The sequence below is a fragment of the Microtus oregoni genome, unplaced genomic scaffold, assembly GCF_018167655.1.
Source record: "Microtus oregoni isolate MIOR12 unplaced genomic scaffold, Mior012 000023F_ref0000262, whole genome shotgun sequence".
Classification (NCBI taxonomy): Eukaryota; Metazoa; Chordata; class Mammalia; order Rodentia; family Cricetidae; genus Microtus; species Microtus oregoni.
The window spans coordinates 31,196,474-31,224,383 of NW_024543082.1; the positions used below are offsets into that span (position 1 = coordinate 31,196,474).

Consider the following 27,910-nt stretch of genomic DNA (forward strand, 5'->3'; position numbering starts at 1 on the left):
ATCCCCACCCTCCTCATCCACGACCCCACCCCAAATTCCTACACATAGACACTGACTCATCTTATCCAACCCAGGGTGGGTCAATGACAATGCAGTGAGCTCCTGGTAGCTGATACTTAGAGTCAATAAAAGGACACGGTAAATTCTTTCAGGTTCAAGGAAGGATTACATCCTGTTCAGTCAACTCACTTATCTGGGGACAGAAGATAACAGGCAGCTATTTAAGGACACAGGAACCAGGAGTGACTCTCAGGACCAGAAAACCCAGGAGAAATAGAATCTCATGCCCAGTTAAATGAGCAAACACAACAGATGGAAAGTTCCTGAGCTCAGAGTCCAAGGCCCAGGTCAGGCTCAGGAGAGCAGAGACCGCCTCTGGAAGTCTTTCTCTGCACTGACCAAACCTTTCTTGTCCACTACCTGTAACCAGCAAGTGGGAACAGAAGGAGGAGAGACCAGCTGAAAGGAGACTCCTCAGCATGTCAGAACACCTGGCCTCATCTCATCAAGTCCAGTCTCAGAGAAGCCCATTGTTTATTCAGAGCACCTGCCCACAACCCACAATGGAAGGAACATCTGTTGAGAGGAACATTGATAAAGGTAGGACTGTCTGGGTCAAGACGGGGTTTGGGAAGGAGGGAGAAAGATCTGCTCCCCCAAGATCTCTTCCAGGACTTGATGCCAACAGCCTCACTCTGAGCTTTTCCCTCAAAATTAGACTTTCTTTTTTATAAAAGTTTTTAATTGTTTATTTTTTGACGATTTCTCAATATTTAATGAATAATTTACATTATGTTTCCAAAGAGAACAAGATAATATGGAGCAGTTTTCAACTTTAGCTATTAAGTACAACTATTGAGGAATTCTTTTTATTTTGTTTTGGTTTCTAATCTTCAGGTTTTTGATTTTTTGTTGTTTTTATTGAGCTATATATTTTTCTCTCCTCCCCTATCTTTTTCTCCCCTCCCCTCTACCTTCTCCTATGGTTTCCATGCTCCCAATTTACTCAGCAGATCTTGTCTTTTCCTATTTCTTATGTAGATTAGATCCATGTATGTCTGTCTTAGGGTCATTGTTGTTGTCTAGGTTCTCTGGGATTGCGAATTGTAGGCTGGTTTTACTTTGCTTTATGTCTACAAGCTACTTATGAGTGAGTACATATGATAACTGTCTTTGTGGGTCTGGGTTATCTCAGTCAATATGATGTTTTCTAGATCCATCCATTTGCCCATAAATTACAAGATATCATTGTTTTCTTTCTGCTGTGTAGTATTCCATTGTGTAAATATACCACATTTTATTTATCCATTATTCAGTCAAGGAACATTTAGGTTGTTTCCAGGTTCTGGATATGATAAACAATGCTGCTAAAAAACATAGTTGAGTACATGTCTTTTTTGTACAATTGAGCATCCTTTGGGTATATTCCCAAAAGTGCTTGGTATTGCTGGGTCTTGAGGGATGTTGTTTACTAATTTTCTGAGAAATTGCCATACAGATATCCAAAGGGGCTGTACCAGCTTGCATTCCCACCAGCAATACAGAAGTGTTCCCTTTACCCCACAACCTCTCCAGCATAAGTTGTCATCAGTGTTTTTGATCATGGCCATTCTGACAGGCATAAGATGGAATCTCAGAGTTGTTTTGATTTGCATTTCTCTGACGACTAAGGATGTTTAGCATTTCTTAGTTGTCATCCAGCCATTTTAAATTCCTCTATTGAGAGTTCTCTGTTTAGGTCTGAATGGCATTTTTTTTTATTGGATTTTTTTTTTTTGATGACCAATTTCTTGAGTTCTTTGTATATTTTGGAGGTCAGCCCTCTATCTGATGTGGGGTTGGTGAAGATCTTTTCCCCTTCCACTGGACAGGTCTGTCAGACAGAAAATTAACAGAAAGATAAGGAAACTAACAGATGTTATGACTCAAATGAACTTGCCTGACATATATAGACTTTCTTCTTTAATTTGCTTTTGGATGCCTTAGTACAGTCCAGAGCAATCTCCTCTTCAAAGAGCTCCCAATCTAGACCCATCCAAGTCATGCCCCTTTAATGGACTCAGAGTCAACTGATCCTGAACTTCAATTACATCCACAATATCTGTTTTGCCATGCAATATGGCATAGCCACAGCTGTGCTGTCTCACCCGACTGTCCTGGAGAGTATGGCAGAAAATCCCAGGCAACCATAGCAAAATTTCATGTATCACATTATAAAATCAGCCATCATCCAGCCCCAAATTATCTATTTTTTTTAATTAATGTGGGCTTCCTGAACAAATATCTTTTAGGTCAGCTTAAATATCAGGCAGTTCTGGAAGTCTGGGGTCAAAGTCTTGGTCAAGTCAGGTCCTTCTCAAAACATTCTTCTTGTTATACAAACAGATATTTTCTTATCCCCTATGCTGTATCTTCTGGGGCAGAGAGATGATCACTCAAATCTCCTGCCATAAATGTATTGAACCATCCATAAGGATAAAACTGTTGTGGACTAATGTGTTACTTCTCAAATCACCAAGCCACAATGACCATGGCAACTCTTACAAAGGAAAGCATTTAATTGGGGTTGCTTACAGAATGTTAGTCCATAATTTTCATGGTAGATGGCATGTAGGCAGACACAATGTTGAAAAGGTAGTTTAGAGTTCTACATCTTGATTGTAGGCAATAGGAGACTGTCAGTAGCAATGGGTGTAGACTGAGCATCTGAGACATCAAAGCTCACCCTCACAATGACACACTTCCTCCAAGAAGACCACACCTACTCCAACCAGCCCATACCTCCAAACAGTGCCATTCCATATGAGTCAAGCATCAAACACACGAGTCTGTGGCTACTGCACCTATTCAAACCACTACATAGGGCTTTTGAGAGGTAATGGATTAGTACATGCTGAAGGAAATCCCACAGCCAGTAGCCTTTAAGTTACCCATCCACATGGGCATGGCTTCTCATACTATAAATGCCAATGTAAAGCATGTGTGCATTTCCTCTCTCTTCTGGCTGCCTGATTCGGTTCCTATTCCCTGTTTGTACAGAGGACTGTAGTCTGCGACTCTACCTCTAAGTAAATAACCCACTATTACACTCCATTCTGAGCTAGTTTGGGATTTTTTTAGTGTCCATCTTCATCTGGGGCCCACGTGGATCCCAACTCAACACATACCAGGTGGAAAGATCTAAATGGCCCAAATGGCCCACAGCCCAGAATGCCTCCCACTCCTTCCAACATAACTTGCTTTAAACTACTAAGCCATTTTTAAAAAAACCCCAACACAGTGGAGCTCAGTGCACATGACAACTTGGAAATTTCCCAAGCATGTGCACATTACCCCCACCCATTTTCACATACCCTGCCATGCAGCTACATAAAAGCTTCCAGTTGTGCTTCCTGCTCCTGAGTTCTGGTCTCCTTGGTATGTGTACTGAATTGATTTAATTGCTTTTAATTTGTCAAGCAAAGCATATTTGTCAGTAATTAACCAGAACCAAGGCAGAAAACCAAAGCAGTGCAGATCTGTTCCTGGCAACACCAGTTTCACCACCAATGGTAGCAACCATGCAACCACGACACCTGCTGGACAATAAAGATCATTACACCTAAAACAATTTACCAGACCTCATAACACGGCTAAATATTTTATTAATTAATAAATCAATAAACTTGAAAGTTATATCATGACAGATAATATTTCCATGGAAAATTTTAGTAAGTTTTTTTTTTGCTAATACTATGGATTGTATTCTGGAAGGCATATATGGTTATTGTGATAAATACATTTATTTGATATTGGGATTCAGGTTTTTTATTCATATTATGTTCTTAAGAAAATTGTTTGACAACAGAGCCAAGAATGGGGCACCTTTAGAGATAATGCACTCTATACAGACTAATAATGAACAGCTAGCTGACTGGATTAATACCATTGAAAATCAAAAGTGACCTGAAAAAAAATTAATACTATTTGAAAAGTATAACATTAATTTGGCAGAGAAAATTCAATCCATGTCAAAGGGTATTGAGCAATTATCTGAAAGAATTCATACTGTTGAATTTGACAATCAAAATCTGTTAAAAATTATGATAGTTTAGCAGATAGAGTATCTCTCCAGGATGGCAATCTGCATGCTATCCAAATACTGTCCAAGGATGAGATGTTATCTTTAAAGGAAAAATTTCAGACCTTGGAATCACATGTGCAGAATGAGGACCAAAGGCTATGTGCCTCAATGAAATCACTAAAAATATATAGAGGCCAGAAGATTAAGGCTTTACAAAAGAGAGCTGTAAAAACATTTGAAACGATTGGAGAAATTATTGGAGCTGATGAAAGGGAAAGAAGGCAGAAGGACAGGATTCAACATTGCCAGTCTCTGTCAGAGATGACTTCCCCAGGGTTTTAGCTTCCTACCCTGTAGTCTACTCTGACAAAACATCAAGTTTTAAATGCTCAAAAGGATCCAAAGAATGTAGATGGATACATATAGGAATGAATGATCTAAAAGAAATTAAGCTAGCAGTAGTAACTTATGGTTTGCATTCAGCTTTTGTTAGGGAGATGGTAAAGACATGGGTTTCTAGCATTAAAGCTACCACACAACACTGGCTTCAGTTAGTTTCAGCAGTCCTGGGTGATAGGTCTCAACTAATGTGAAAATGTTATTTCAGAGAAGAGGCAACAATTTCAGAACAACAGGGAAAAGCAAAAGAACCTGAGACTTCCCAAGCTCAAATTCTTGGTGAGGTCACGTATGCTGAACCACAGGCTCAAGCTCTTTACAATGAACAAATCTTGTCCCTATGCCACAAAGCAGCCTTAAATGCTTGGGACAGGATTCAAGTACAAGGGAAACAAATTGAATCATATATGAGGCTTAAACAGGACTAGAGAGAACCCATTAGTGACTTCTACAAAGATTAAACAAGACTGTACAAATATGAGTAACAGTCCCAGATGTTAAACAAGTAATTATTGAATTTCTGGCTTTGGAAAAGGTCAACTTCAAATGCAAAAAGATACCTGGGCCTTTAAAGGTTAGATCAGCACCAATGGATGAATGGATCCTGCATACAATGAACATTTTACTATAATAGTGAATCTTGGATAGGAGAAGCAATTTCCAAAGGAATGAGGAGACACCAAAATTCCAAATGTTTTAATTATAGTTGAATAGGACATTTGATAGGGGATTTTAGACAAGGAATTCCTAGGAATAATATCTCCTCAGGAAATGTCAAGAAAAGGAGAATTTAGGCTTCAGGTGTATGTAGAAGGGGTGGCAAAAGTCAATAGTAGACTAATGAATTCAGACCAATAAAAGACACACAAGACAACCCAATACCATTAGTGAACTTCTTCGGGGACCTCTCACAGGACCCCAAGTCAAAAGTGGTCTAGCTATTCCCAGTTACTATGCAGGACATGGCTCATCAGAAAAAAATAAAAAATCCAGAGCCTTCTGCAAAAAAAAAAATACTGTTCTGGATGATGGAATAAACATAAAGGATCAATCAAAATTTTCAATAGAAAATAGAAAACATATTTTGGTTAGACTTCTATAAATGATCAAAGACAAAAGCTAAGAGTGTAAACAAATGGCATTGTAATTGTGGGTTCAATAGACATGGGCATGGATGTGAGTATCATTACTCCAGAATCTTGGCATCCAAATTGGCCTCTTCAAGAGTCAGATGTTCAATTACTAGGAATTGGAACCATATCTCAAGTGAAACAAAGCACAAGATGGGTTTAATGCATAGGATCAGAAGGGTAGAAGGGAAGACTGAAGCCATATGTGGCTAATATTGCAATGAATTTGTGAGGTCATGACCTGTCACAGCAATGAAAAACCCAGATTAACATTCCTGCAGTTTCAGAAACTCATATTTCTGAAAAGGATATTATAAGGTACTATATCACCAAATACAAGAACACAAAGAAAATAACATACCTTTATAGGTACCGATGGTCTTACCTTTAAAATTGTTAACTGAGCAACCAATGTGTGTTAAACAGTGGCCTTTAAGAGAAGACAAACTGCAGGCTTTACAACAGATGGTACAGGAGCAACTAGATGCTCACCATATTGAAGAATCAGCCAGCTCTAGGAATTATCCTGTATTTGTTGTACAAAGAAATCTGGTGAATGGAAAATGGTGTTAGATCTAAGAACTGTCAACAACATAATTCAATTTATGGGTTCTCTACACTCAGGAATTCCTCTTCCTTCTCTACTAACAAAAGGAAGTTCTTTAAGCATTCTTTCTTAAGTATCTATGTTTGAATCCGATAGCAAAATGTCATCCATGTAATGGTAAATTATAGATTTAGGAAATTTCTTATTTCCAATGGCTGAGTTAGAGAGTAATGGTATAGGGTGAGGCTATTGAGCATTAAAGAATTTCAAGGGCTGGTAGATTCTTCTATATATCAAGCATCTACTTGCTCTTGTACCAGCTGTTCTAGTGCCTGCAACTTTTCCTCAGCTAGAGGCCACTACTTAACCTATATTGGTTTCTCAGTTAACCATTTTAAAGGTAGGGCTGTTGGTACATCTGAAAATTTACCAATTGCTTTGTGTTTCTGTACAGCCCAGATGGCTGGTGTCCATCATCTTCTAATATTTTCCTCAGAAACATAAGATTTTAGGCCTGCAGGAATGTTAATCTGAGTATTCCATTGATGTAGTAGGTCACAACCCCACAAATTCACTGCAATATTGGCTATATATGGTCTTAGTCTTCCTATTTGCCCTTCCAGATCTATGCATTCAACTTAACTCATGCTTTGTTTTACCTGAGATAGATTTACAATTTCCAGGAATTGAACATCTACTTCTTGAAGAGGTCAATTCAGATGCCAAGATTCTGGTGGAATGGTACTTACATCTGCACCCATGTCTAATAAGCCTTCAATAAAAATGCCATTTATACAAACTCTTAGCTTTGTTCTTTGATCATTTATGGAAGTTTGCCAAAATATACATTTCCTTTCTCCTACTAGAGTTTTTGACTCATCCTCCACATTTAACCCATCATTCAGACCAATATTGCTTTTTACAGCAGGCATTGGATTTTTAAATTTTCTTGTTGAGACACAGTCTCCACTGTAACTGAGAATAACTGGACCATATTTGTCATGGGGCCCTGCGAGAGACCCCCCCGTGGCATTTCCTGATGGTATCAGGTTACCTTGTCTATCTTTCATTGACCTACATCCATTTGTCCAATGTTGGCTTGTGCCATACCTCCTACATACACTTGGAGCCTGAGTCCTCCTATTTCTGCCATTCCCAGAAGAGGTATTATTCCTATTAATCTGTTATCTACAATCCCTTCTCATATGTCCCATTCTACCACAATTAAAACATTTGGTATTTTGATGTCTTCTCTTACCATTGGAAATTTCTTCTACCCATGCTTCAGTACCATAATCAAGTGTCTCACCATTCACTGTATGCAAGACCCATTCATTCATAGGTGCTAATCTGATCTTTAAAGTCCAAGGATCCATTTGCACTCAATGTTGGTATTCTCATAAGCCAAAGATTTGATTATTATAGGTCTAGCTGCTGGGTCAGTTACGCCTATTCATACAGCCCTACTTAGTCTTTGCAAAAAGTCACTAAAAGATTCTCTTTCACCCTGTTTAATTCCAGGGTATGATTTAACTCCCTTTCTTATTTCCTGAATCCTGTCCCAAGCCTTTAAAGATGCTGTATCAGAGTAAGCTCCTTTGCCTAGAATTTGATCTAGGGAAATCTCAAGTCCATTTGCTTTTTCTTGTTTCTCTAAGATTCTTGCCTCCTCTTTAAAAAAGCACCTCTAAAGTAATTCCTGTCCACTATCTATGACTGCTGAGATTAACTGAGCCCAATCTTGAGGCATTGCTTTGTTAATGAAAGTCCAGTTTTTGACCATCTCCCTAACAAAGGATGAATGTAGTCCATAAGATACAATTGCTCGTTTAATTTTCTTTAGATGAGTCATGCATATGGGCTCCCATATATATTCTTTGACAACATTAGGGTACTTGGAGCCAGATACTTTTTCTGTTATTACTGAAAAGGCAGGCAGAACTCTGGGGAAGCTATCTTGGGGATTTTTTACATACTGACAAGGTTAAATTTGCCTTTCTACCTTTTGTTCCTGGTCATCAAATTTGATAATTTCTTCAAATTTTTCCAATCTGTTTACCATTGCCTTTTTTAATGTCTGGATTCCCTGTCTAGTGTTCTGTTCTAATGCCCTCATTGATGATTCGAAGGTATGATGTAATAGGAGAAGCAGGCTGTTTGTCATCTTGGCCACCCGGCTAGCATACCCCCAAAATAATCACACCAAAAGTATATTCATTTAAACACTGCCTGGCCCATTATCTCTAACTTCTTATTGGCTAATTCTTACATCTTAATTTAACTCATTTCTATTAATCTGCATATCACCATGTGACTGTGGCTTACCAGCAAGATTCTAACCAGCTTGTGTCTCAGGCAAGAGACCCATGGCATCTCATTCTGCCCTTCTTCCCAGTATTTAGTTCTGTCTACTCTGCCTACCTAAGTTCTGTCCTATCAACTAGGCCAAAATAGTTTCTTTATTCATTATTCAACCAAAGCAACAAACAAACAGAGGAACTCCTACACCAGTATGAAGTCTGTCCAGTAGAGATAATGTCTTATCCTTGGACATAATCGTTACAGCATACATATTACCTTTCTGTAGAGACATTCTATCAGTCAATCTGCCATATCCCTTTGACAGAGTCCAATTCATACATTCAAGAGGGTGAATTCTCTCAAATAATGTTTCAGCACCCACTGTCATTGATTGGGTTTTATGTGCCAAATCATCTGTTTCCTTCTCTAGAGTGCTTAATCTTCCATTAAATGAAGTTGTATACGTCTTTAGATTTCCAAACTCTTTCTTGAGAAATATGGTTTCAGTCTGTAAAGACTGCACCATTTCTAGCCCTATTGTCAAAACATTTTTTTAAAAAAAAAACATATTGAGGACAAACCTGATCCCCAGAATTAAGATTAATGATGTAGAAGGGACATCATAAAAGTTTTGTAAAACCTCACTCATGCTGTAAGTAAAGAGGATATTGAAACCTTAGATGGTTAGGTTGTCTAACATATTGACCTTGTAAATTAGCAACTTGTGATCTATATTTAGGATATTAAATCTTACCTCTGATATACTTAGCTGGATTGGGGCAATAACCATAACCTGCTAGTAGGTGTCACAGGCCACCTATAAAACTAACTCAGCTGGGCCCAGTGATACAGTTGGTATGATCTGATTATAGTGTGAAATGCTAAAAGATATGCTTAGATCAAAAATAGTTATTAATAGAAATCACAAACTGTGTAACCATGGTGGGCCCTGATCAGTCAATAGCCACAGGAGCACAGGGATAACAAGATAAACAGCAGGCACACAAGAAACCCCATATACCATTTGAATTTCCATGTAAAGTGTGGTGGCAGGAGGACTGGAAGTCACTCTGAGGTGATTAATGAGAAAATATAATGAACCATGGCAGATCTGCGCAAGAAAAGCCACTGATTTGTGAGAATTCTATATCCAAATGAACTTCTGGCTCCACACAAAGGCCATGGCTGGCTGGGGGTGCCTAGCCAGGCCCACTCTAAGCTGGTTGTGAGTAGTAGAGCTGTGGGTTCTAAAACCAAACTCTTGTTGGGAGCCAGGTGAAGGCATAAGTTACTAAACAATCCCACCCCAGTTTGGAATTATGATTAATAAAAGGGTTATTTATTAAAGGGGAAAACTTACAGATCACTGTCCTAGACAACAGCCCCCTGAGGGAACAGGAAGCATGAGGAAGAAGCAAGAGAGCGAGAGCAGGACTACTGCTGCTTTTGAAAGCAAAAGGGATCCTGCCCAACTGGGCTGGTAACTTAAAGGCTATTGGCTGAAGGAGCAGAAGGAGCTCCCACAGCAAGACAGGTCGTTCTTTCTTTCATGCCCTTCCTTCTTTATGGTTTCTCAGCTGTATGCCATAATGCACAATATTGGATGGCTTTCTTGACACAAGCCATATGACTATCCGGCATTGATTTGGTGTGTGTCCCAGCATCTGCTCTATATCAGATACGTGTAGAATCTCTGTATTTTCACGTGGTGTGAGGGATGTTTATGTTGATAAAGGGCAGTGAACAATGATGCCTAGATGAGGTTCTGTTCAGAGTCTCTGCTGGCCAAAGGCAAACTGGGGAGATTGGACTTTTGACTTCTGAACAAAGGTGACTAGTTGCTGACCCAGCTGATCTAGCCAAATTTCTTCCTGGGTGACATCCTTTGAGAAATGCTATGAGCCAAATCAGGCAGTGGTCAAAGGGAGAGAAGAATAATAAGCACTCCATGTCTGCCTACACCTTTCATTGTTCAGCAGAGTCACCAAGGAAGAAATACTTCCCAGAGAAGTTTTAGGCTTGAGTGTTGATTTTGGCAGCTGGTGGACACACATGGCCACATTTATTCTTCCTTCCTGCATTCTTGGAGCTAATCACTTATGAAAAATCAGCCATCAGTGCTTTTTTAAAAGTCCATTTTCAACAGAAAGAAGGGGAAACAGTTGTGTGATAAAGGACTTCCCAGTGATTGGGAAAGCTAGCAGCAGGGACACTGGAGCACCCCAGTGCTAAACCTACCCAAGAAGCACACTGGGTTTCTAACCACCCAACAGTCCCCAAGTCCTACCCCATGAACAGAATGGAGTGAAACATGACCACTTCTTTTCTGCAACAAACCTGACTCACCTCTCAGAAATGATCAAAATCTCTTAGGAAAGATGCAGAGAGCAAGCATACCTGACTCAATCGACATTTTGATCATCAGTTGAGAAGCCACATAAACCATGTGTCTGTTTCCCAGGGGGAAAAATGTACTGACTCAAGAAGTGTAGGAATCTGGAAACAGGAATCTCTTCCATTCTCATCTACTGGCTCAAAACTTTCCCTTGGGTGGCCATGTGCTGAATCATCTGTCCAAACAGAATCTACAACAGTGGGAAATACAGATAGATGATAACTGGTTCTCTGGAGTTGTCAGCTAATGATAAGATGGGCTGTACCACCCTGTAATTAAATCCATATAACACAGTGCTTAAGTTCAAGTTTATTACCATGACAGGGTAACTTGAAATAGCCATGAGGAATTAAATCATGCCATCTGGAGAGGCCACAGTACACGTGAGACTGTGGCAGTTTTATTGAGAGCAATCAGACTTCAGAGACCTTTATCAGAAACAGAATGTAACGGCAGTTGCCAGGATCAGTACAGTTGTAGTTTCCAGGACACTATGAAATTGGCAAACTACACAAGGTACATAAGATTAATGCCTAAGACCAATTGTCCTGTCAAGTTTCTATGCTTCCTTGATTTATTTACAAATCCTGTAGCTCCATACCCAGTGTCATTGGACTTAGCTGACCCTTCCCTTCCAGCTTTGTTCCCTGTACCACATATCCCTCTCATGCTCCAGTCCTCTGTGCAGCTCTCCTTGGCAAATATCCATGGCTCTGGCAAGTCTAAAATCTTGGAGTCTCCATGCAACTCAGGCTTCAGTATCACAGTTTCATGAAATGGCCTCTCAGGGCTTCTAGGTTTTACAGGGACTTTCTTACCGTAAACTACTGCCTGGCTTCCTTGGCCTTCCTTAACCACAGAGGAAGACTCTACAACCCCTTATCCCAGAACCATGTGGGTGACAGTTTCAAGTCTGGCTGCCTCCTTGAATCATGTTTGCAGGATTTTTTTTTCCTTTTTTGTTGCTCTTTAGGAACAGAAAATTGTTTAGGCCTCCCTCTTACAAGTCAGGAGCTTAGCTGGGTGGGGTCTTGCCCTGAGGACACCCTCTCTTTATTCCAATTTGCATCAGGCCTTTTTTAAACCTCCTTATGTCTTTCAGCATGAGCCTGGGTCCCAACATTAAATTTCTCTGGTGCTCTTCTTCTCTTCAAACATTTTATATTAATTTCTATTCCACATGCTCTTTAAGTGTATATTTCCATAAGGGTATCACTAGTAACCACAAGAGACAGCCAGTATTGGCCTCCTGAAATTGCTCTGCTAGCGAAATTGTTTTGGGTTTCTATTGCTATGAAGAGACACCAGGACCTCCAACAAAGCCACACCTACTCCAAGAAAGTCACACATCCTAAAAGTCCCACTCCTTATGCACTTATGGTGTCAATTGAATTCAAACTACCACAGAATTTAATCCTTTACTCTTCAGTTTAACCTCATGCAGATTTTTGATACAAGTGCAGAATGCAGCCACATTCTTTGTCAAAATATCACAAGAATGGTTTCTATCCCCATTATTAATATTGCTCCCCTCTGAGACCTCTTGAGGTGACCCCCATGGTCCACAGCACTACTGTTGTACTTCTACTAAGGATGGCCCATTAAGCTCAGCACTCAGTGTTCAACCATTTTCTTCATCCAAAACCCCACTGTCTTTTACTGCTGAGTAATACTCTAACATGTATATATTCCATACTTTCTTCATCCATTCTTCCGTTGAAGGGCATCTAGGTTGTTTCCAGGTTCTGGCTATTACAAACAATGCTGCCATGAACATAGTTGAGCATATACTAAATGGATGGAAATAGAAAACACTATCCTGAGTGAGGTAAGCCAGACCCAAAAAGAGGAACATAGTATGTACTCACTTATATTTGGTTTCTAGCCATAAATAAAGGACATTGAGCTTATAATTCATGTTCCTAGAGAAGCTAAATAAGAAGGTGAATCCAAAGACAAACACATAGGCATCCTCATGAATATTAACCTTCATCAGGCGATGAAAGGAGACAGAGACAGAGACCCACATGGGAGCACTGGACAGAAATCACAAGGTCCAAATCAGGAGCAGAAGGAGACGGAGCATGAGCAAGGAACTCAGGACCACGAGGGGTGCACCCACACACTAAGACAATGGGGATGTTCTATTGGGAACTCACCAAGGCCAGCTGGCCTAGGTCTGAAAAAGCATGGGATAAATCCGGACTAGCTGAACATAGCGGACAATGAGGAATACTGAGAATTCAAGAACAGTCGCAGTGGGTTTTTGATCCTACTGCACGTACTGGCTTTGTGGGAGCCTAGGCAGTTTGGATGCTCACCTTACGAGACCTGGATAGAGGTGGGCAGTCCTTGGGCTTCCACAGGTCAGGGATCCCTGATTGCTCTTCGAGTAGATGAGGGAGGGGGACTTGATCGGGGGAGGGGGAGGGAAATGGGAAGCGGTTGCGGGGACGAGGCAGAAATCCTTAATAAATAAATAAATTAAAAAAAAAACCCACTGTCTTTCACATTCCTCCTAAACAAAACAAGGTCAGACCTGTCAAGCTCTATCCCACTCCCTGGTACCAACTTCCATGTAAATTACTTTTCCCTTAATATGATGAAACACCATGAGCAAAGAATGTCATAAAAACATTCAGTTGGTCTTATAGTGTCAGAGGGTTAGCATTCATGATGACAGCAAAGACACGAATGGTGGGAACAGCTTAGAGCTCACACATTGATCCACAGCCATGAGGAAGAAATAGAACACCTTGGCAATGGCATGGGTTTTTCAAACCTCACAGCCCACATCCAGTGACACATCTTCTCCACCCTCAATCCTTCCCAAAGTCTTCCACCCACTGATGAAAAAGTCATCAATCATATAGGCCCACAGAGCCCATTCTCCCTCAAACGACCAAAGGACCTATCTTCATCTATCAGACATCAGAGGATTCTCAGATACTGGTTTGTTGTTGTAGGTAGGTGAATCATACAGTTGATGTTGTTCCTCCATTGTACCCATTTTAGAAGTCATAAAACTGAGTCCAGGAATGCAGTTCACACACTTGCTCAAGGTCACACAGGGGGAAGGCAAAGCATGAAGTAAAGTTAAAATAACTTGAATGCTGCCATTTTCTTTCCTATTTATTTTGCTTCATTTTTGGTAGACAAAACAAGTCCAGAAGATTGTCTCAGAAGGTAGAGCAGAACGTCTGCTCCTCACAAGGAATTCATTTCATCGTGACTTCTGCCCTGTGGCTTAGCTGTCCAGATGGAGCTAAGTTCTTGCTCAGCAAAAGTGAGTGTCTTTCTTTGTCAGTGTTACAACACTAAGACTGGCGATCTCAAAGCTATCACATTCCAGGTTTCTAGAGTTTCAAGGAAATTGTGCAAATCAGAAAACCAGAGGTGCTTTTGTGTTTATTACTTTTCTCGTTGTGATGACCAAATACCTAAAGAGAAATGACTTATGTGGGTATTTACTTTGGATCCTGATTTGATGTTATTCTCCTTTGCAGCAGGAATACTTAAACACTACTGGGTGGGAACAGTGTATAGCTGTGGTAGCAGGGTGTGAGGTTATTGCTCATATTTTGTGGATCAGAAGGCAGTGAGAGGACATGAAGTGGACAATGCCATAAACTCAACACTCATCTCCCAGGAGTCACTTGTAGTTCAGCCCAGTCTAATAAATGGTTCTACAAACTTTTACAACAGCACCATAGCTACAGACCAAGAGTTTAGACACATGAACCTGCCAGGATCTCAAAGTGTTAAGAGTTGCTTTTTGAGCATGCTTACTTAGTGCAGCGAAATCTGTGGCTAGTCCTCTGCTTGCACTGTGAATGCATAGCTGTCAGACTGCATTGTGACATTCTTTGTCATGGAGTCACCAGAGGCCAGAGCTGAGGATCTTTGGGAAGATCTGGTCCCATCTAATGAAGGACAAGGAGTTTGAATATCCCATCCATGAAGGGATGCCAGTTCCCAGAGCTGGGACCAACGTCTAGAATCCTAAGGCTGTCAGTGTGGCACTAGGGGACAACATGGCAGTCTGTCCTGTGTGCTACATTGTTGTGGCATGACCTCCATTTCTGTGTGCAAAAGAATACAGAGTTTTCTTTCTTTATATTTAATTTTTATATTTTATGCATGGATGCTCTGCATAAAATGCAGAAGATGGCATCAGATCTCATTATAGATGTTTGTGAGCCACCATGTGGTTTCTGGGGACTAAAATTGGGACCTCTTGATGAGCAGCCATATTTCTAACCTCTGAAACATCTCTCCTGGCACTCCAGAGTTTTCTAAACTGTGGATCTCTTCATCTAACCTCACCTACCTGACACATCAACTCATATATTTTAAAAGTTTATTTTTAAATTATGTGTATATGGGGTTTGGTATAATGCAGTGCACATATATAATGTTTACTGTTTACACAGATTCACAGTTGCATTACCTTAAACATCTATTTTTCCTTTGTTTTGGGTAAAATTTAAGTTTTTAGTTTATGAACATGGGAATTTTGTCTGCTTGTTTATCTGTGGACCACATGTGTACAGTGACCACAGAGGACAAAAGAGGGCACCAGATCCACTGGAACAACAGATACAGGTGGTTGCTGACAGGAAGTGCTCCTAACCCCTGAGCGGTCTCTATAGCCCTGTCTTGGGAACTACCAAATACATCTCTGTTAGTACGTTATAAAATATAAATTCTAGCTCTAGTGCTAGGTTTGGAACACCAGAACAGAGCCCTCTGATCATGTGTTTGCATATCTGTTACTTCACCCTCTCTCTTGGGAGACCTGGCAGTTTGTCTTTGTTCTTTCAGATGGCCTTCATGAAGATGAGGCTGGTTTGTGCTTTCATTCTCATGATGGGAGTTCTTTGCTTCTACTTCAGCATGGAGCCTTTTGAGGAACCACCACTTGTTCTCAAGAAAGGTCACAAGAAGTTCCTCCAGCTTCCAGATATAGACTGCAAGCAGAAGCCCCCTTTCCTTGTGCTGCTGGTGACTTCATCCCACACACAGCTGGCAGCTCGCATGGCCATCCGCAAGACATGGGGTAGAGAAACAGAGGTGCGGGGACAGCATGTGAAGACCCTCTTCCTTCTGGGGGCCTCAGACAGCACCGATGAGATGAATGCCACATCTCAGGAGGCTAAGCAGCACCGTGACATCATCCAGAAGGATTTCAAGGACGTCTACTACAACTTGACCCTGAAGACATTGATGGGCATGGAGTGGGTCCACCACTTTTGTCCTCAGGCAGCTTTTGTGATGAAGACAGACTCAGACATGTTTGTGAATGTTGGCTATCTGACTGACCTGCTGCTGAAAAAAAACAAAACCTCCAGGTTCTTCACAGGCTACATAAAGTCCAATGACCATCCCATCAGGAAAAAGTCCAGCAAGTGGTTTGTGAGTAAATTTGAATATCCCTGGGACAGGTACCCACCTTTTTGTTCTGGAACAGGTTATGTCTTTTCTAGTGATGTGGCCAGCCAAGTATACAATATCTCACAGAGTGTTCCATTCCTCAAGCTGGAGGATGTGTTTGTTGGGCTCTGCCTGGCTAAGCTGAAGATCCGGCCTGAGGAACTCCACACCAAACAGACCTTTTTCCCGGGTGGCTTACGCTTCTCTGTGTGCCGCTTTCGGAAAATTGTGACCTGCCACTCTGTGACACCTCAGAACTTATTCACTTACTGGCAGGCACTGGAGAACTCTCAGAAACTGAATTGCCCTTCTTTCTGAGGTGAGCCTGTGGTGCAAACTTCCAATAACCTTTGGTGATACTTTGGGAACATCTGGGATGGCCTTGCTGGGAACTGTCAGGGGTAGACAGAGAAGGAGAAGGGGGAAGGCAAAGAGTGCTGTATTCAATGCCCTGCATACACTAGAGTGGATGTACACACAAGCAGAGTCAAGACTTGTTTTCACTTGGCATCCAGAGAAATAACAGATCTTGACTTTCAGGCTTTTGTACTATGTTCTCAATGTTTGAGACATGCCCTCATCTGCTCATTTCAGAGCTCAGTATACATATGAAGCCATGGATGTAGGCCCAGTCTGTTGTCAGGATTTTCTGTCTTTCCTGGTTCCCACAGTTATTAAGTCCCAAACAAATCACACAGAAGTCTACATTAGTTATAGATTGATTGGCCCCTTATCTCAGGTTTCTTATTAAGTCTTATAACTTATATTAGCCCGTTATTCTTATCTATGCTAGCTAGCCACATGGCTCGGTACCTTTTTCAGTGAAACAGTCACATATTGTTTCTTCTGTAGTGGGCTCAGGACTGCAGAGGAATGGGCTTCCCCTTTCCCAGAATTCTACTGTTCTCATTGACCCACCTCTACTTTTTATCTGGTTGTACCACCTATTTTTTCTGCCTGCTTACTGGCCAATTAACCTTTATTTAAAATATAATTGACAGAATATAGACAATTGTCCCACACCACCAGTCAATGGTTTCTCCCTGAATCTGTGGTCCTAAAGCCAGCTCTTCACACTGCATTTATCACATGGTCAGAGATCTTCTGAGAGTTCTGGTTCAGAATTTAACACTGAAGGTTTTCAGAGCTGGGTAAAAACAAGGGCTCATGGCCATTCAGTTACCAGACACATAATCTTGGTCTGTATCGTGGGAATTATTGTTTCCCCCTGCCCTTTTCTTTACTAGATTTTACTGTTTGCTTGGATGGAGCCAAGGCTTCATGTGACTACGTGACTGTAAATGTTGCAATATGCTCTCTGAATTCAGGAACATTTACACAAGTCAGAACCATTACTCCTCCAGTTGGAGGAAGCTGGAACCTACCTCCAGGGCCTCATTTCCACACTTATCCCTGTCACTCCTCTGAGTCTCTCCCATAACTCTTGGTGGGAAATTGTTCTCTTTGTGACATTCTTCAAAATCCTACAGCACCAAGTTCTGGACCCTTAGTTCAGAAAATGTGAAAATCTGAGCTCTGGAAAGAGAAAGGGTGATTGTTCCTGGGTGTGTACTAGGGACTACATACACCATCAAAACCAAACCAGGTCTTCTCTTGAAGAGAGGGAAGCCAAGGCTTGTAACAGTAAGGTGGCTTTGCCATCTAGAGGATGGAAGAACTGGTATCATGACCTGGCTCCAGCCGCTCGGTGTCAGACCTTCCCTTTATTCATTCCTTCTTTAGCCATGTTTGCTCACTGCATTCACACACTTCATGAGCAAGGTCAAGGTGAGGGTCTCCAGACAGCAGATCTGAGTGAGCACTCAGTGCTGAGAAGCTGGTCGGGCACAGGTTTTCTTGGTCTATGCACAGTGCATGGGAGCATAAGCAGGTGTGATCACCTGTACCCAGACTTGCTCTTGCATTGAAGATGCAGGCGTTCTTTGCAGGTAGCTGCATTTCATTCTTACAACCAAACTGGTTGTCAGCAGAAGCAACTGAGGTGACTCGGTGACTCACCCAGGGTCTGAGATGCAGTGGAGGCCCAGCCCTCAGCCTTCTCCATTGGCACAGCATTAACAACCTTCCTGCATGCTTACTTCTCTCAGAGGCCTGGGGCTGGTGCTACCCAAGGAGTCACCAGCATCTCCCTTTGCCCGCACACTGCCACCTCTGTCCTGGGTGTTGGCTAGAGTGTGGCTTTACTTCTTCATGATTCTCCCTGAAACTCATGTGGCCCTGGGCCCTCTGTGGAATTCTCACAAACCTCCCGTTTAGACTAGCTTTATCATGAGATCATGTGCATTTCATATGTGCACACATGGCAGATCCAGGTGTCTACATGCAGGCAGGAGGCTAGTTTTATTACTTGGTATATGGCATAGCAAGTGCCTCCGATCTTCTCTCGAGAGTGTGAGGTTGCCTTGATCTCTCTCTTGCACAATAAGCTGCAAGCTTGTCACGAGGCCAGTTGTCCTATGGTGGAGACATGAGCTGAAGGAGTGGCTTACAGTTGCACACCCAGAGGGTTCTTGACCTCCAGCCTCCAGGCAGAAGTGAAACACACCCACCAGCCTGCTGAGGGGGCACAGCTTTTACCATCACAGCTGCACCTGTGATCACACTAGAATGTCCATCGCTGGCCTCAGGATGCTGTTTTGAAAGAACAAAGCCAGGCTTCAGACATCGTCTGGTTTCCCCACTGAGTCTGCAGCCTCATGGCAGACTGACTAATTCACAAGCTGAATTTAATATGGTAGCTGCTGGGCATCACTTAAAAAATGGATGAGATGTTGCTTAGATCTTCTCCATCTCTCCTTTTGAAAGCATTTGCTTTCTCATACCACTTTTTTAAAATTAAGAACAAATTTCATGCACTCATCATATTAGAAATGGTATAACAGGACGAGTGGGCTGCTTATGACCTGGGCTGCCCGGCTACTTTAAACCCAAAATAATCACAGAGAAACAGTATTCATTTAAACACTGCCTGGCCCATTAGCTCTAACTTCTCATTGGCTAATCCTTACATCTTAATTTAATCCATTTCTATTAATTTGTGTACCACCATGTGACTGTGGCTGACTGGCAAGATTCTAACCAGCATCCATCTCAGGCAGTCGATCCATGGCATCTGCCACTCTGCCCTTTTACCGGCATTTAGTTCTATCTTCTCCACCTTCCCAAGTTCTCTCCTATCAACTAGGTCAAGGCAGTTTCCTTATTTATTATCCAATGAAAGCAACACACAAACAGAAGGAACTCCTACACCAGAATGTTATCTTAGCCTTCTCTACATTGAGTCTCCTGGTAGATGGGCTGCTTATTCCTCTCTCTGGCTGGGACTTTGGCTTGGTATAGTGGGGGAGGAGAGTCATGTAACTAGTTATTCATAGTTCCTGAGGGGACTTCCCAGGAGGTCTCTGATACCAGACAAGCTCCTGCATTCTGTGAGGGTGCTAGCCTCTGGATCCCTTCTGGCCTAGGTAAGATATATCAGTGAGTTAAGGTGTTTGCTGCCAAATTACTCTAGCAAATGCAATTCAGTCCTTGAGACCCACATGGGAAAAGAAGGCAATTGAATTTCACAAGCTCATGGTGTACCTGCACACATGTGCATGAACACACATAAATAAATGAAATGCAAACAAAAATAATCTTTGCAAAGGCTCCTGAAAAAACTGACCTCCCAGGCTCTTTGCTTAGGAAAAATTTGTTGGGGTCTTACCTCAGGTGTCTCCTGCCTTTTAACCTAACTCTCAGGAAATGAGAGATTCTCATGACTGGCCTTACATTATTCCTGGAGGTGAAGATTAAAACTGCCCAAACAACATTTTCTAATAGCCAGGCATACTAATTTTAAATACAAGAATAAAAGTGGATTCTGTGGCCAAATGCCTTTTTTCATTTTCTTTTTTTTTAAATTTTCTTTCTTATTTGGTGCATATCATTTTGGAGTTTTGGTGCTGGGGATGGAGCCTGTGACTGCATACAAGCTCTTCCCAGCCCCTGGTGAGTGTTTTGCATCATGCAATCTACTACCTCCATGAAGCGGTCATGGGGATCAGCTCCTGATACCTGCAGTTCAAATGCTGTGTTGGGAGGTTATGACTGTTAACTTGACACAACCTACAATCACGCTGCAGAGAGTTTTAATGAGAAATATCTCTTTATTATCCATTGATGTAGGAAGACTCTGCCCAGTGTGGGTGTCTCGGTTCCCTAGGCAGGGTGTCCTGAGCAGTATGAGAGGAGGAAGCCAGCTGAGGGCAAGCAAGGATCCCTATGTTTTTCCTGTCTTTGTTGGGACCATTGATGTCCCCCACTGCTTTAAGTTCCTGTCTTGACTTCCCTGCAATAAAAGACTACACCTGGAGTTGTGAGCCAATGAAATTCTTCTTTCCTCAGCTACTTTTTGTCAGGGTGTATACTATCATAGTAACAGAAATAAAGCTAAAATGAATGCACAGGGTGTTACCTGTAGTAATAGGAGTGGTGGGGCTGCGTTCCCAGCACCCCAGCCACCTGCTCGGCTAGCTTATGCCCCGAAATAATTACACGGACACTGTATCCTTTTAATCACTGTTTGGCCCATTCTCTTCTAGGCTAATTCTCACATATTAATTTAGCCCATTTCTAATTATCTGTGTATAGCACCCCAAGGTGCGCTTACTGGGAAGATTCTAGCCTATGTCCATCCTGGGTCGGAGCTTCATCCCAGGAGCAGGGCATGGTGTCTCTCTCAGGCGTCTGCTCCAGAGAGGAGAGCTGTCAAGACTGACCTCACTTCCTCTTCCTCCCAGCGTTCTGTTCTGTCTACTCCTCCCACCTACCTTCTAACCAATAAAATGGGCCAAGGCAGTTCCTTTATTAGCCAATGACCTTCCTCCATCAGTTACCCACACAGGGTCTCAGACCCTTCTCACCCCACCAGGTCCCTGGATGTCATCGTCAGTGCTCTCCCTCTGTTCCAGAGGTGAGTCCAGAGAGCTCTGAAACCCTTCTTACATTCTCCTTCAGGAAACATCACAGTTGGGGAGCAGACTCATTTCACCTGGCCATGGAAGACAAAAAATACCCTCCGTGACTAGAAGCCACTCATGTGAAACCGAAGACAAAGATTTGTGGTCAAATCTGATTTTCTAAAGGATAAAAAAATTAAATGTCTGTGACATTGAATCGTGTTTGGAATTGTCATTTGCCTGTATATTGATAAGGTTCTACAGGATGATACTGTGTTTTTGGAGCAGGTATATGTATTTATGATTTGTTAATAATGATACATATCTTTAATAAAAGTTTAATTATAAGCAGCATAATGCATTTGAGTTGTTATAATTTACAGCTTATCTAAAGTTATCCATATCTGTATGTATGGTCTAAATTCTGTTACCTTTTTTTCATTGGTCTTTGTGTTTGGAAGTTTTTTTTTTAATTTGGCTTTGATTTTTGTATGTCTAGAAATATAATGCAGAAGAGTCTTGCTTATGTTTTAAATATAAGAGGACATCTTGTTTCAATCGTGTTTTGGAAGTCACAGAACTCTACAGTTTAAAAGGCGTTCAGGGGCGGTGAGCCTTGGGTGAGCAGTGTGGCACTCTTGGTAATTATAAGTCCAGACAGTAGGCAATCATTCTTTGGAATTGCTTTCTCTGTGGAGTACTTTCCTATTGTTTTAGCCTAAGGAATTAACCTTATGGGTTGACTGGCTGTGCCTTCGGCATCTTTGATCATTATTTGTTTTTGAGGTTCAGCTTGGATCTTCGATCTCTCATGTGTCACTTAAATGGAAATAAAGTGAATAAACCAGAAGTGTTTTCTTTTGACTCTAGCATGCTCTCCAAAAATCCCATGCTATGCTGCAGCCCTGCAAATCTTACACCCATGCTCCTCACTACTCATCTCCTCTGCCAGTCTCAGAAACCAAACTAAAGTTGTAAGCAGCAGGAGGGCCACAGAGCTCTGCACACAAGTGCAGTGATGCCTGGGGATGGACAGTGCCTCCCTTCTAGAACATTCCCTCACCACACAGCATGCTCGCCCTCTCTACACAGACTGTCTTCCATTCCAGACCGCCCCCTCTCCAGTTCTACCTCCATTCTCTTTTTCTTGGTGCAAAAACCTTTCCAAAGAACAGCTTTTCCTGTGTTATCTGTCTCCAGCTTGCTCTCCTCATCCCATTATATCCTGACCATCCTGGTTGAGTGACTGCACCTTCCCTCTGTTAAGTATTCCTATCACATGGGAGGGCAGAATCCAGCCTGCTCCTTCTGTTCTTCCCAAGGCTTATCATCTCTCCATTTCTCTGCTTTATGACACACACAGTGGTCTCTATTGAATTATTAAGATGTCAGAAGAGGTGCTAGAGACATGGCTTTGTGAACACAGTGCTTGCTACATGAGCAGATCCCAAGATCCTCCTTAAATCTAAGGAAAGAAGCATGTTATCCCAGCCTCTCTACTGTGAGATGGAAGGTGGAGACTCACTGGAAACTTGCAGAACAAGTGACCTGGTACACAAAGTGGCAAATGCCTCAAATAAGATGAAAGGCTAGAATTGATACCAAGGTTGCCCTTGATCTCCACAGGTGTACTTTGACACGTGGAAATACGTGCACGCGCACACACACACACACACACACACACACACACAACTGTGATATAATGATTTAATTTCCATTGGAAGGCAACCTGGAGGAACTAGTTTCCTTTTCACTAAGTGGGTTCTGGGAATCAAACTCAGGCTGCCAGGATGAATGACAAGTACCTTTATTGGGTAAGCTATTTCAACAGCCCAGGTAACTTTTTGTAGCCATAGATGACACTGACAGAATGAAGAAGCGCCAGTTATTGTCACAAAGCCTTATTGATATGTCCTATCCCATGGTGCAGAGCTGTTTAAGGTCCTAGAGAAAAGTGATTCTAAAATGACTGTTTTAGGTTTGTCCATTATTTTGGTCCTTATGACCAACATCTGTGAACCAGGTAAAGCCTCCTCTCCATCCAGCATGTGCAGGCAGGGATGGAGGGCCAGGCCAGTCACAACCAGTCTCTCATGGTAATGCTGTGTGCTCTCTCCCAGTTTGGATGCACTGTGGCTCTACTGGCTTTGTCATTATAGATGGATCTTGAACTCTTTCTGTGATGAGGCCCAGGCCATGCTCAATTAGATAATATATTAGTGCAGTGAACACCAGATGTTTCTTACATCATCAAATGCATCCACAGAGTGGCACTCTCAGGGACTTGAAGATGAATGCTAAAAAGAAATCTCACACTAGCTTAAAATTGAGTACAATAAAGTGTTATTTAGGGGTAGACTCCCAGATCACAGTCCTCTGCACAAACTGGAAACAAGAACCAAATCCAGGAGCCAGAAGAGAGAGAAAACGTGTGTGCACTTTACATCACCATTTATAATAGAAGAGGCCATGCCCAAGTGGGCGGGTAACTTAAAGGCTACTGGCTGTAGAATTTCCTACCAGTTCTCCCTCTTTTGGTTAAAAAAGAGTGTTCTAAGCCTAATACAAAATTATATACAATAAGAACAAATATCAGGTATAAAAATTAGAATTATAACCAGCATATAAAATATCAAGTAAGAAACACATGATAAATGTTTCAATAATTATCCTACCCTAAGGATTTTAAATCTTGTATTATAAATAACTTGGCCAAGTCATGAGAGGAAAGTAACTATTACTATCTAATCTTCAACCCCATCTAAGACTCCAGAAGGGAAATAATATTACTTGAGCAGGCAGGAAGTGCAATCAAGCAACTTCCAAAATGTGTAACAAATGACAGAGATAACTGGTTACCTGGGCAATCACCCAAAGATTCATTTGCAATGTTGGAGCAGCCAACTTTGGCTAAGGCCTAGAGTAACTGACAGACCATTTTCAGAGGCAGGGAAAATTTCAAAACTGTCTTACCCTCCCTTGGCAAGGTTTGGCCATCTTTTTTCTTGTATCCTGTTTCTCCTGTCCAGAAATGATATACTTTATCAGTGGTTGAGTCATGGGCATTTCCTTGCCCAAAGGCCAATTTTGTCAAGAATAGAACAAGCTCCAAGTAGAGTGTCTTTGGTGCTCAACATTCTCTTGGGAATAGATTAGTGCTCCCAGGAGCAATCTTGTCTCATGTCGACAGAACCCTAAGTTATTTAAATACCATATTATACAGCTCTTTGATGTGGGTGAAGATTACCTCTTTATAGGAGCTGATCTACGGGGAGCTCACCAAGGCCAGCTGGACTGTGACCGAAAAAGCATGGGATAAAACCGGACTCTGTGAACATGGCGAACAATGAGGGCTGATGAGACACCAAGGACAATGGCAGGGGGTTTTGATCCTACTTAATGTGCTGGCTTTGTGGGAGCCTAGCCAGTTTGGATGTTCACCTTCCTAGATATGGACGGAGAGGACCTAGGACTTAACACAGGGCAGGGAACCCGGACTTCTCTGTGGACTGGAGAGGGAGGGGGAGAGGAGTGGGGGGAGGGGGAGAAGAGTGGGAGGAGGGGGAGAAGGGTGGGAGGAGGGGGAGAAGGGTGGGAGGAGGGGAAGGGAAATGGGAGGCTGGGAGGAGGTGGAAACTTGTTTTTTGTTTATGTTTTTTTTTCTTCTTTTCGCAATAAAAAAAAGATTACCTCTTTATGCAGAATACAATCTCTACGTATCTAAAGAACCTGATTAGTCTAACTATAAGTATAAATATACAAGAGTCTATACCAATGTAAATTTATTATAAATAATAGCTCACAAGTAGTTACTCTATTACTCACAATTATTATTATTAGCTTACTCACACTGATCTATCTATTATCCCATCAAATTCCCCCATATTTTTTTCAAAGAGATCCCTGAGCCTACAAAATATCCTACCTAATCCTAAACCCTATACCAATGATAATCAACTCATAAATGATGTCCCTAACCCTGAGGGCAAACTTTGTTGGGAGAGGGGATGCAGTCATCTAGAATTACTTCCAGTTGTCATGGGGGCAATGTTCTTTCTATGGGATCCTGTGAAAGTAAAATAATGGTTAAGTTCCAAGATTATAGTCTGATATAATTGCAAATAATCTCTGAGTACTCAGTAGGGTTTTCTGAGGTTCCTATTTGAAGTTCTGGCCAGAACATGGTAAAAAAAAAAAAGTGCACCAGTTCAGCTAACCAATTTGGAACCATCTTGGGGAGCTGGTACCCAAAACAGGTTTTATAGTAATATTATCAGCATCATGATGTCATATCAGCCAGCTGAATTTGTTGTTGTGGGGCTCTTCTTCTTCCTATGAACTTCAAAGATTACTGAAGGAAAATTTATTGTTCATTGTGGAAAACTTAATCATTATTTATACAGACATATGTTCAATATAAGGTATAACAGAGACAAAAATAGCTATGAAAAAAGTAAACTTTTCTAGATTCTTTTTTCTTTTTCTCCCATACCAGATGGCTCCTGACATGAGACAGTAACTCTGTCATGCTTAGATTTAAAGAAGGACATAGCCATTGTCCAACTCCCATGCCAGCTTTGATTTTTAAGTGAGTCATATTTTTTTTTATTATTTTTTCGAGACAGGGTTTCTCTGTAGCTTTTTTTTTTTTGGTTCCCTTCCTGGAACTAGCTCTTCTAGACCAGGCTGGCCTTGAACTCACAGAGGCCTGCCTCTGCCTCCCGAGTGCTGGGATTAAAGGCGTGTACCACCACCGCCGGGCCATGAGTCATGATAATTATTCTAGTTAATATTTAAAGATTCTTATTTTCAGATGACCTGTCCTCATAAGTGATAATTCTCTTTGTTTGGTGATCTTATCTGGATGATTATATTTTCCTCTTTAGGCATCTAGATGTCCATGATCTCTTGACTTTCTGAAGATGAGTATTTTCCTGCAAAGACAGGAACAGAACCCTGTCCCAACCCTTATGAGGTTTCCTTATCACCTGTGTGATTGTCACCTCTTTGGATGAGCCGTCATTTCTCTTTCTCAAGAGATTTCTCTTTTTCAAATGGAATCTTTATTAATTTTGATGGTATCCATAACTTTTCTTTTCCTGTTGAAAGAAGAGCAAAACCCCCTCCACAACATAGTACATCTCCTGGCTTCCATTGTGAGGTCAACACATCCTTGAAACACACTGGCTGATTTAATTCAGAAGACTTTTGTGTTATGCAGTGTCTCTCTGCTGCTGTTGTCCCTTTATAATTAGTATTAAGAAAAAGAACTATGTAATCTATTTCAGAGGATATTTTCCATTGCTTTTTGTTTATTTAACATATCCTTTAGAGATCGATTTGATCTTTCTATAATTGCCCGACTTGTAGGATTGTTTGGTATACATATAATATGCTTTATATTATAATAAGAAAAGAATTTGTTTCATTTTCTTAGAGAATTATGCCAGAACACTGTCTGTCTTTATTTGTGTAGGTATAACCATGATGGCCATAACTTCTATTAAATGTGTGATTAATGAACCAGGATTTTCTGAGCTCAAAGAAGTTCCCCATTGAAAATCTGAATACATGTCTATGGTGTGATATACGTATTTTAATTTTCCAGAATCTGCAAAGTGAAACACATCCATCTGCCAGATCTCATTCCTTTGAGTACCCTTTGAATTAGTCCCTTCAGGTTATAGAAAGGTTACTCCCTTTGGTTACAGAAAGAGCAAGTAGGACATCTCTTTAAAATCTCGTTAACTTATAACTCTTTCTTTAAACCTTTTCTATTCTCATGATGCTTCTTATGAAATTCTGAGGCCTTCAGCATGCTTCCAATCGATAATCGATCAATTTCTACATTACCTTGTGCTAGATGGTCTGGAAGACCCATATGGGATTGAATGTGTTTTATGTATATGGGACAGAGCCTATTCCTGATTATTTCTTGAACCTGTATGAATAATGAGGTCAATTCTGTATCATCTGGTATAAATTCAGTGGTTTCAATATGCAAGACAGCTCTTTCTGTATATTGTGTATCAGTAACTATATTTAGAACTTCTTAATATTCCTTTCTGCCCTGAGAATAGCATATAATTATGCATTTTGGGCATAATTATAAGGGCTTTGTTCTACCTTACTTAATTCTTCTGATTTGTAACCTGCCTTCCCTGATTTATTGCATCAATATAGAATGCTCAGGCTGCAGTTACTGGTGTGTTTCATACAATGCGGGGAAGGATCCAAGTAGTTCTCTTTATAAGGTTAATTCTATCACTTTTAGAATAATTGCTATTAATCTCTCCTAAAAATAGCATAATCTCTTTGCCAAGATTTATTGTCTTCACATATTTTTTTTTATTTCATCAGTAGTGAAAGGCTCTATAGCCTCTACTGGGACTATACCTGCTATTTTATGAAGTCTCAATTTTTCTTTTATAATTAATTCAGATATCTTTTCCACATAAGTTTTTAAGTTTTTACTTGGTTTATGTGCTAAAAAGATCCATTCTAAGATAATATCTTCCCCTTGAATTAAAATTCCTGTAGGGGAAGTTCTGAAAGGCAATATGACTAAAATACAATCAAGATTTAGATTCACCCTATCCACATGTGCCTCCTGTAATTTTTCAACAACAATCAATTCCTTTTCTGCTCTATCTGTTAGTTCTCTGGGACTATTTAAGTCTT

At 41.1% G+C, this 27,910-nt stretch overlaps 1 protein-coding gene across 1 annotated transcript; it reads left to right on the forward strand.

The window, feature by feature from the left end:
* Nucleotides 1–286: 286 nt before the first annotated feature.
* LOC121461803 (beta-1,3-galactosyltransferase 5-like) lies at nt 287–22,071 on the forward strand. The gene is made up of 4 exons (XM_041673088.1): nt 287–600; nt 13,991–14,121; nt 15,660–16,587; nt 21,288–22,071. Exons 2-3 carry the CDS (start codon nt 14,095–14,097, stop codon nt 16,584–16,586), a joined length of 954 nt encoding a protein of 317 aa, XP_041529022.1. The 5' UTR covers nt 287–600; nt 13,991–14,094; the 3' UTR covers nt 16,587; nt 21,288–22,071.
* The last annotated feature ends 5,839 nt before the right edge of the window (nt 22,072–27,910 follow it).

Bases quoted from the DNA above. Each gene is read 5' to 3' on its own strand.
- LOC121461803 (XM_041673088.1), top strand. From the start codon at position 14,095: ATGGAGCTAAGTTCTTGCTCAGCAAAA. The intron at 14,122-15,659 runs GTGAGTGTCTTT...TTGTTCTTTCAG, and splicing joins TAAGTTCTTGCTCAGCAAAA to ATGGCCTTCATGAAGATGAG.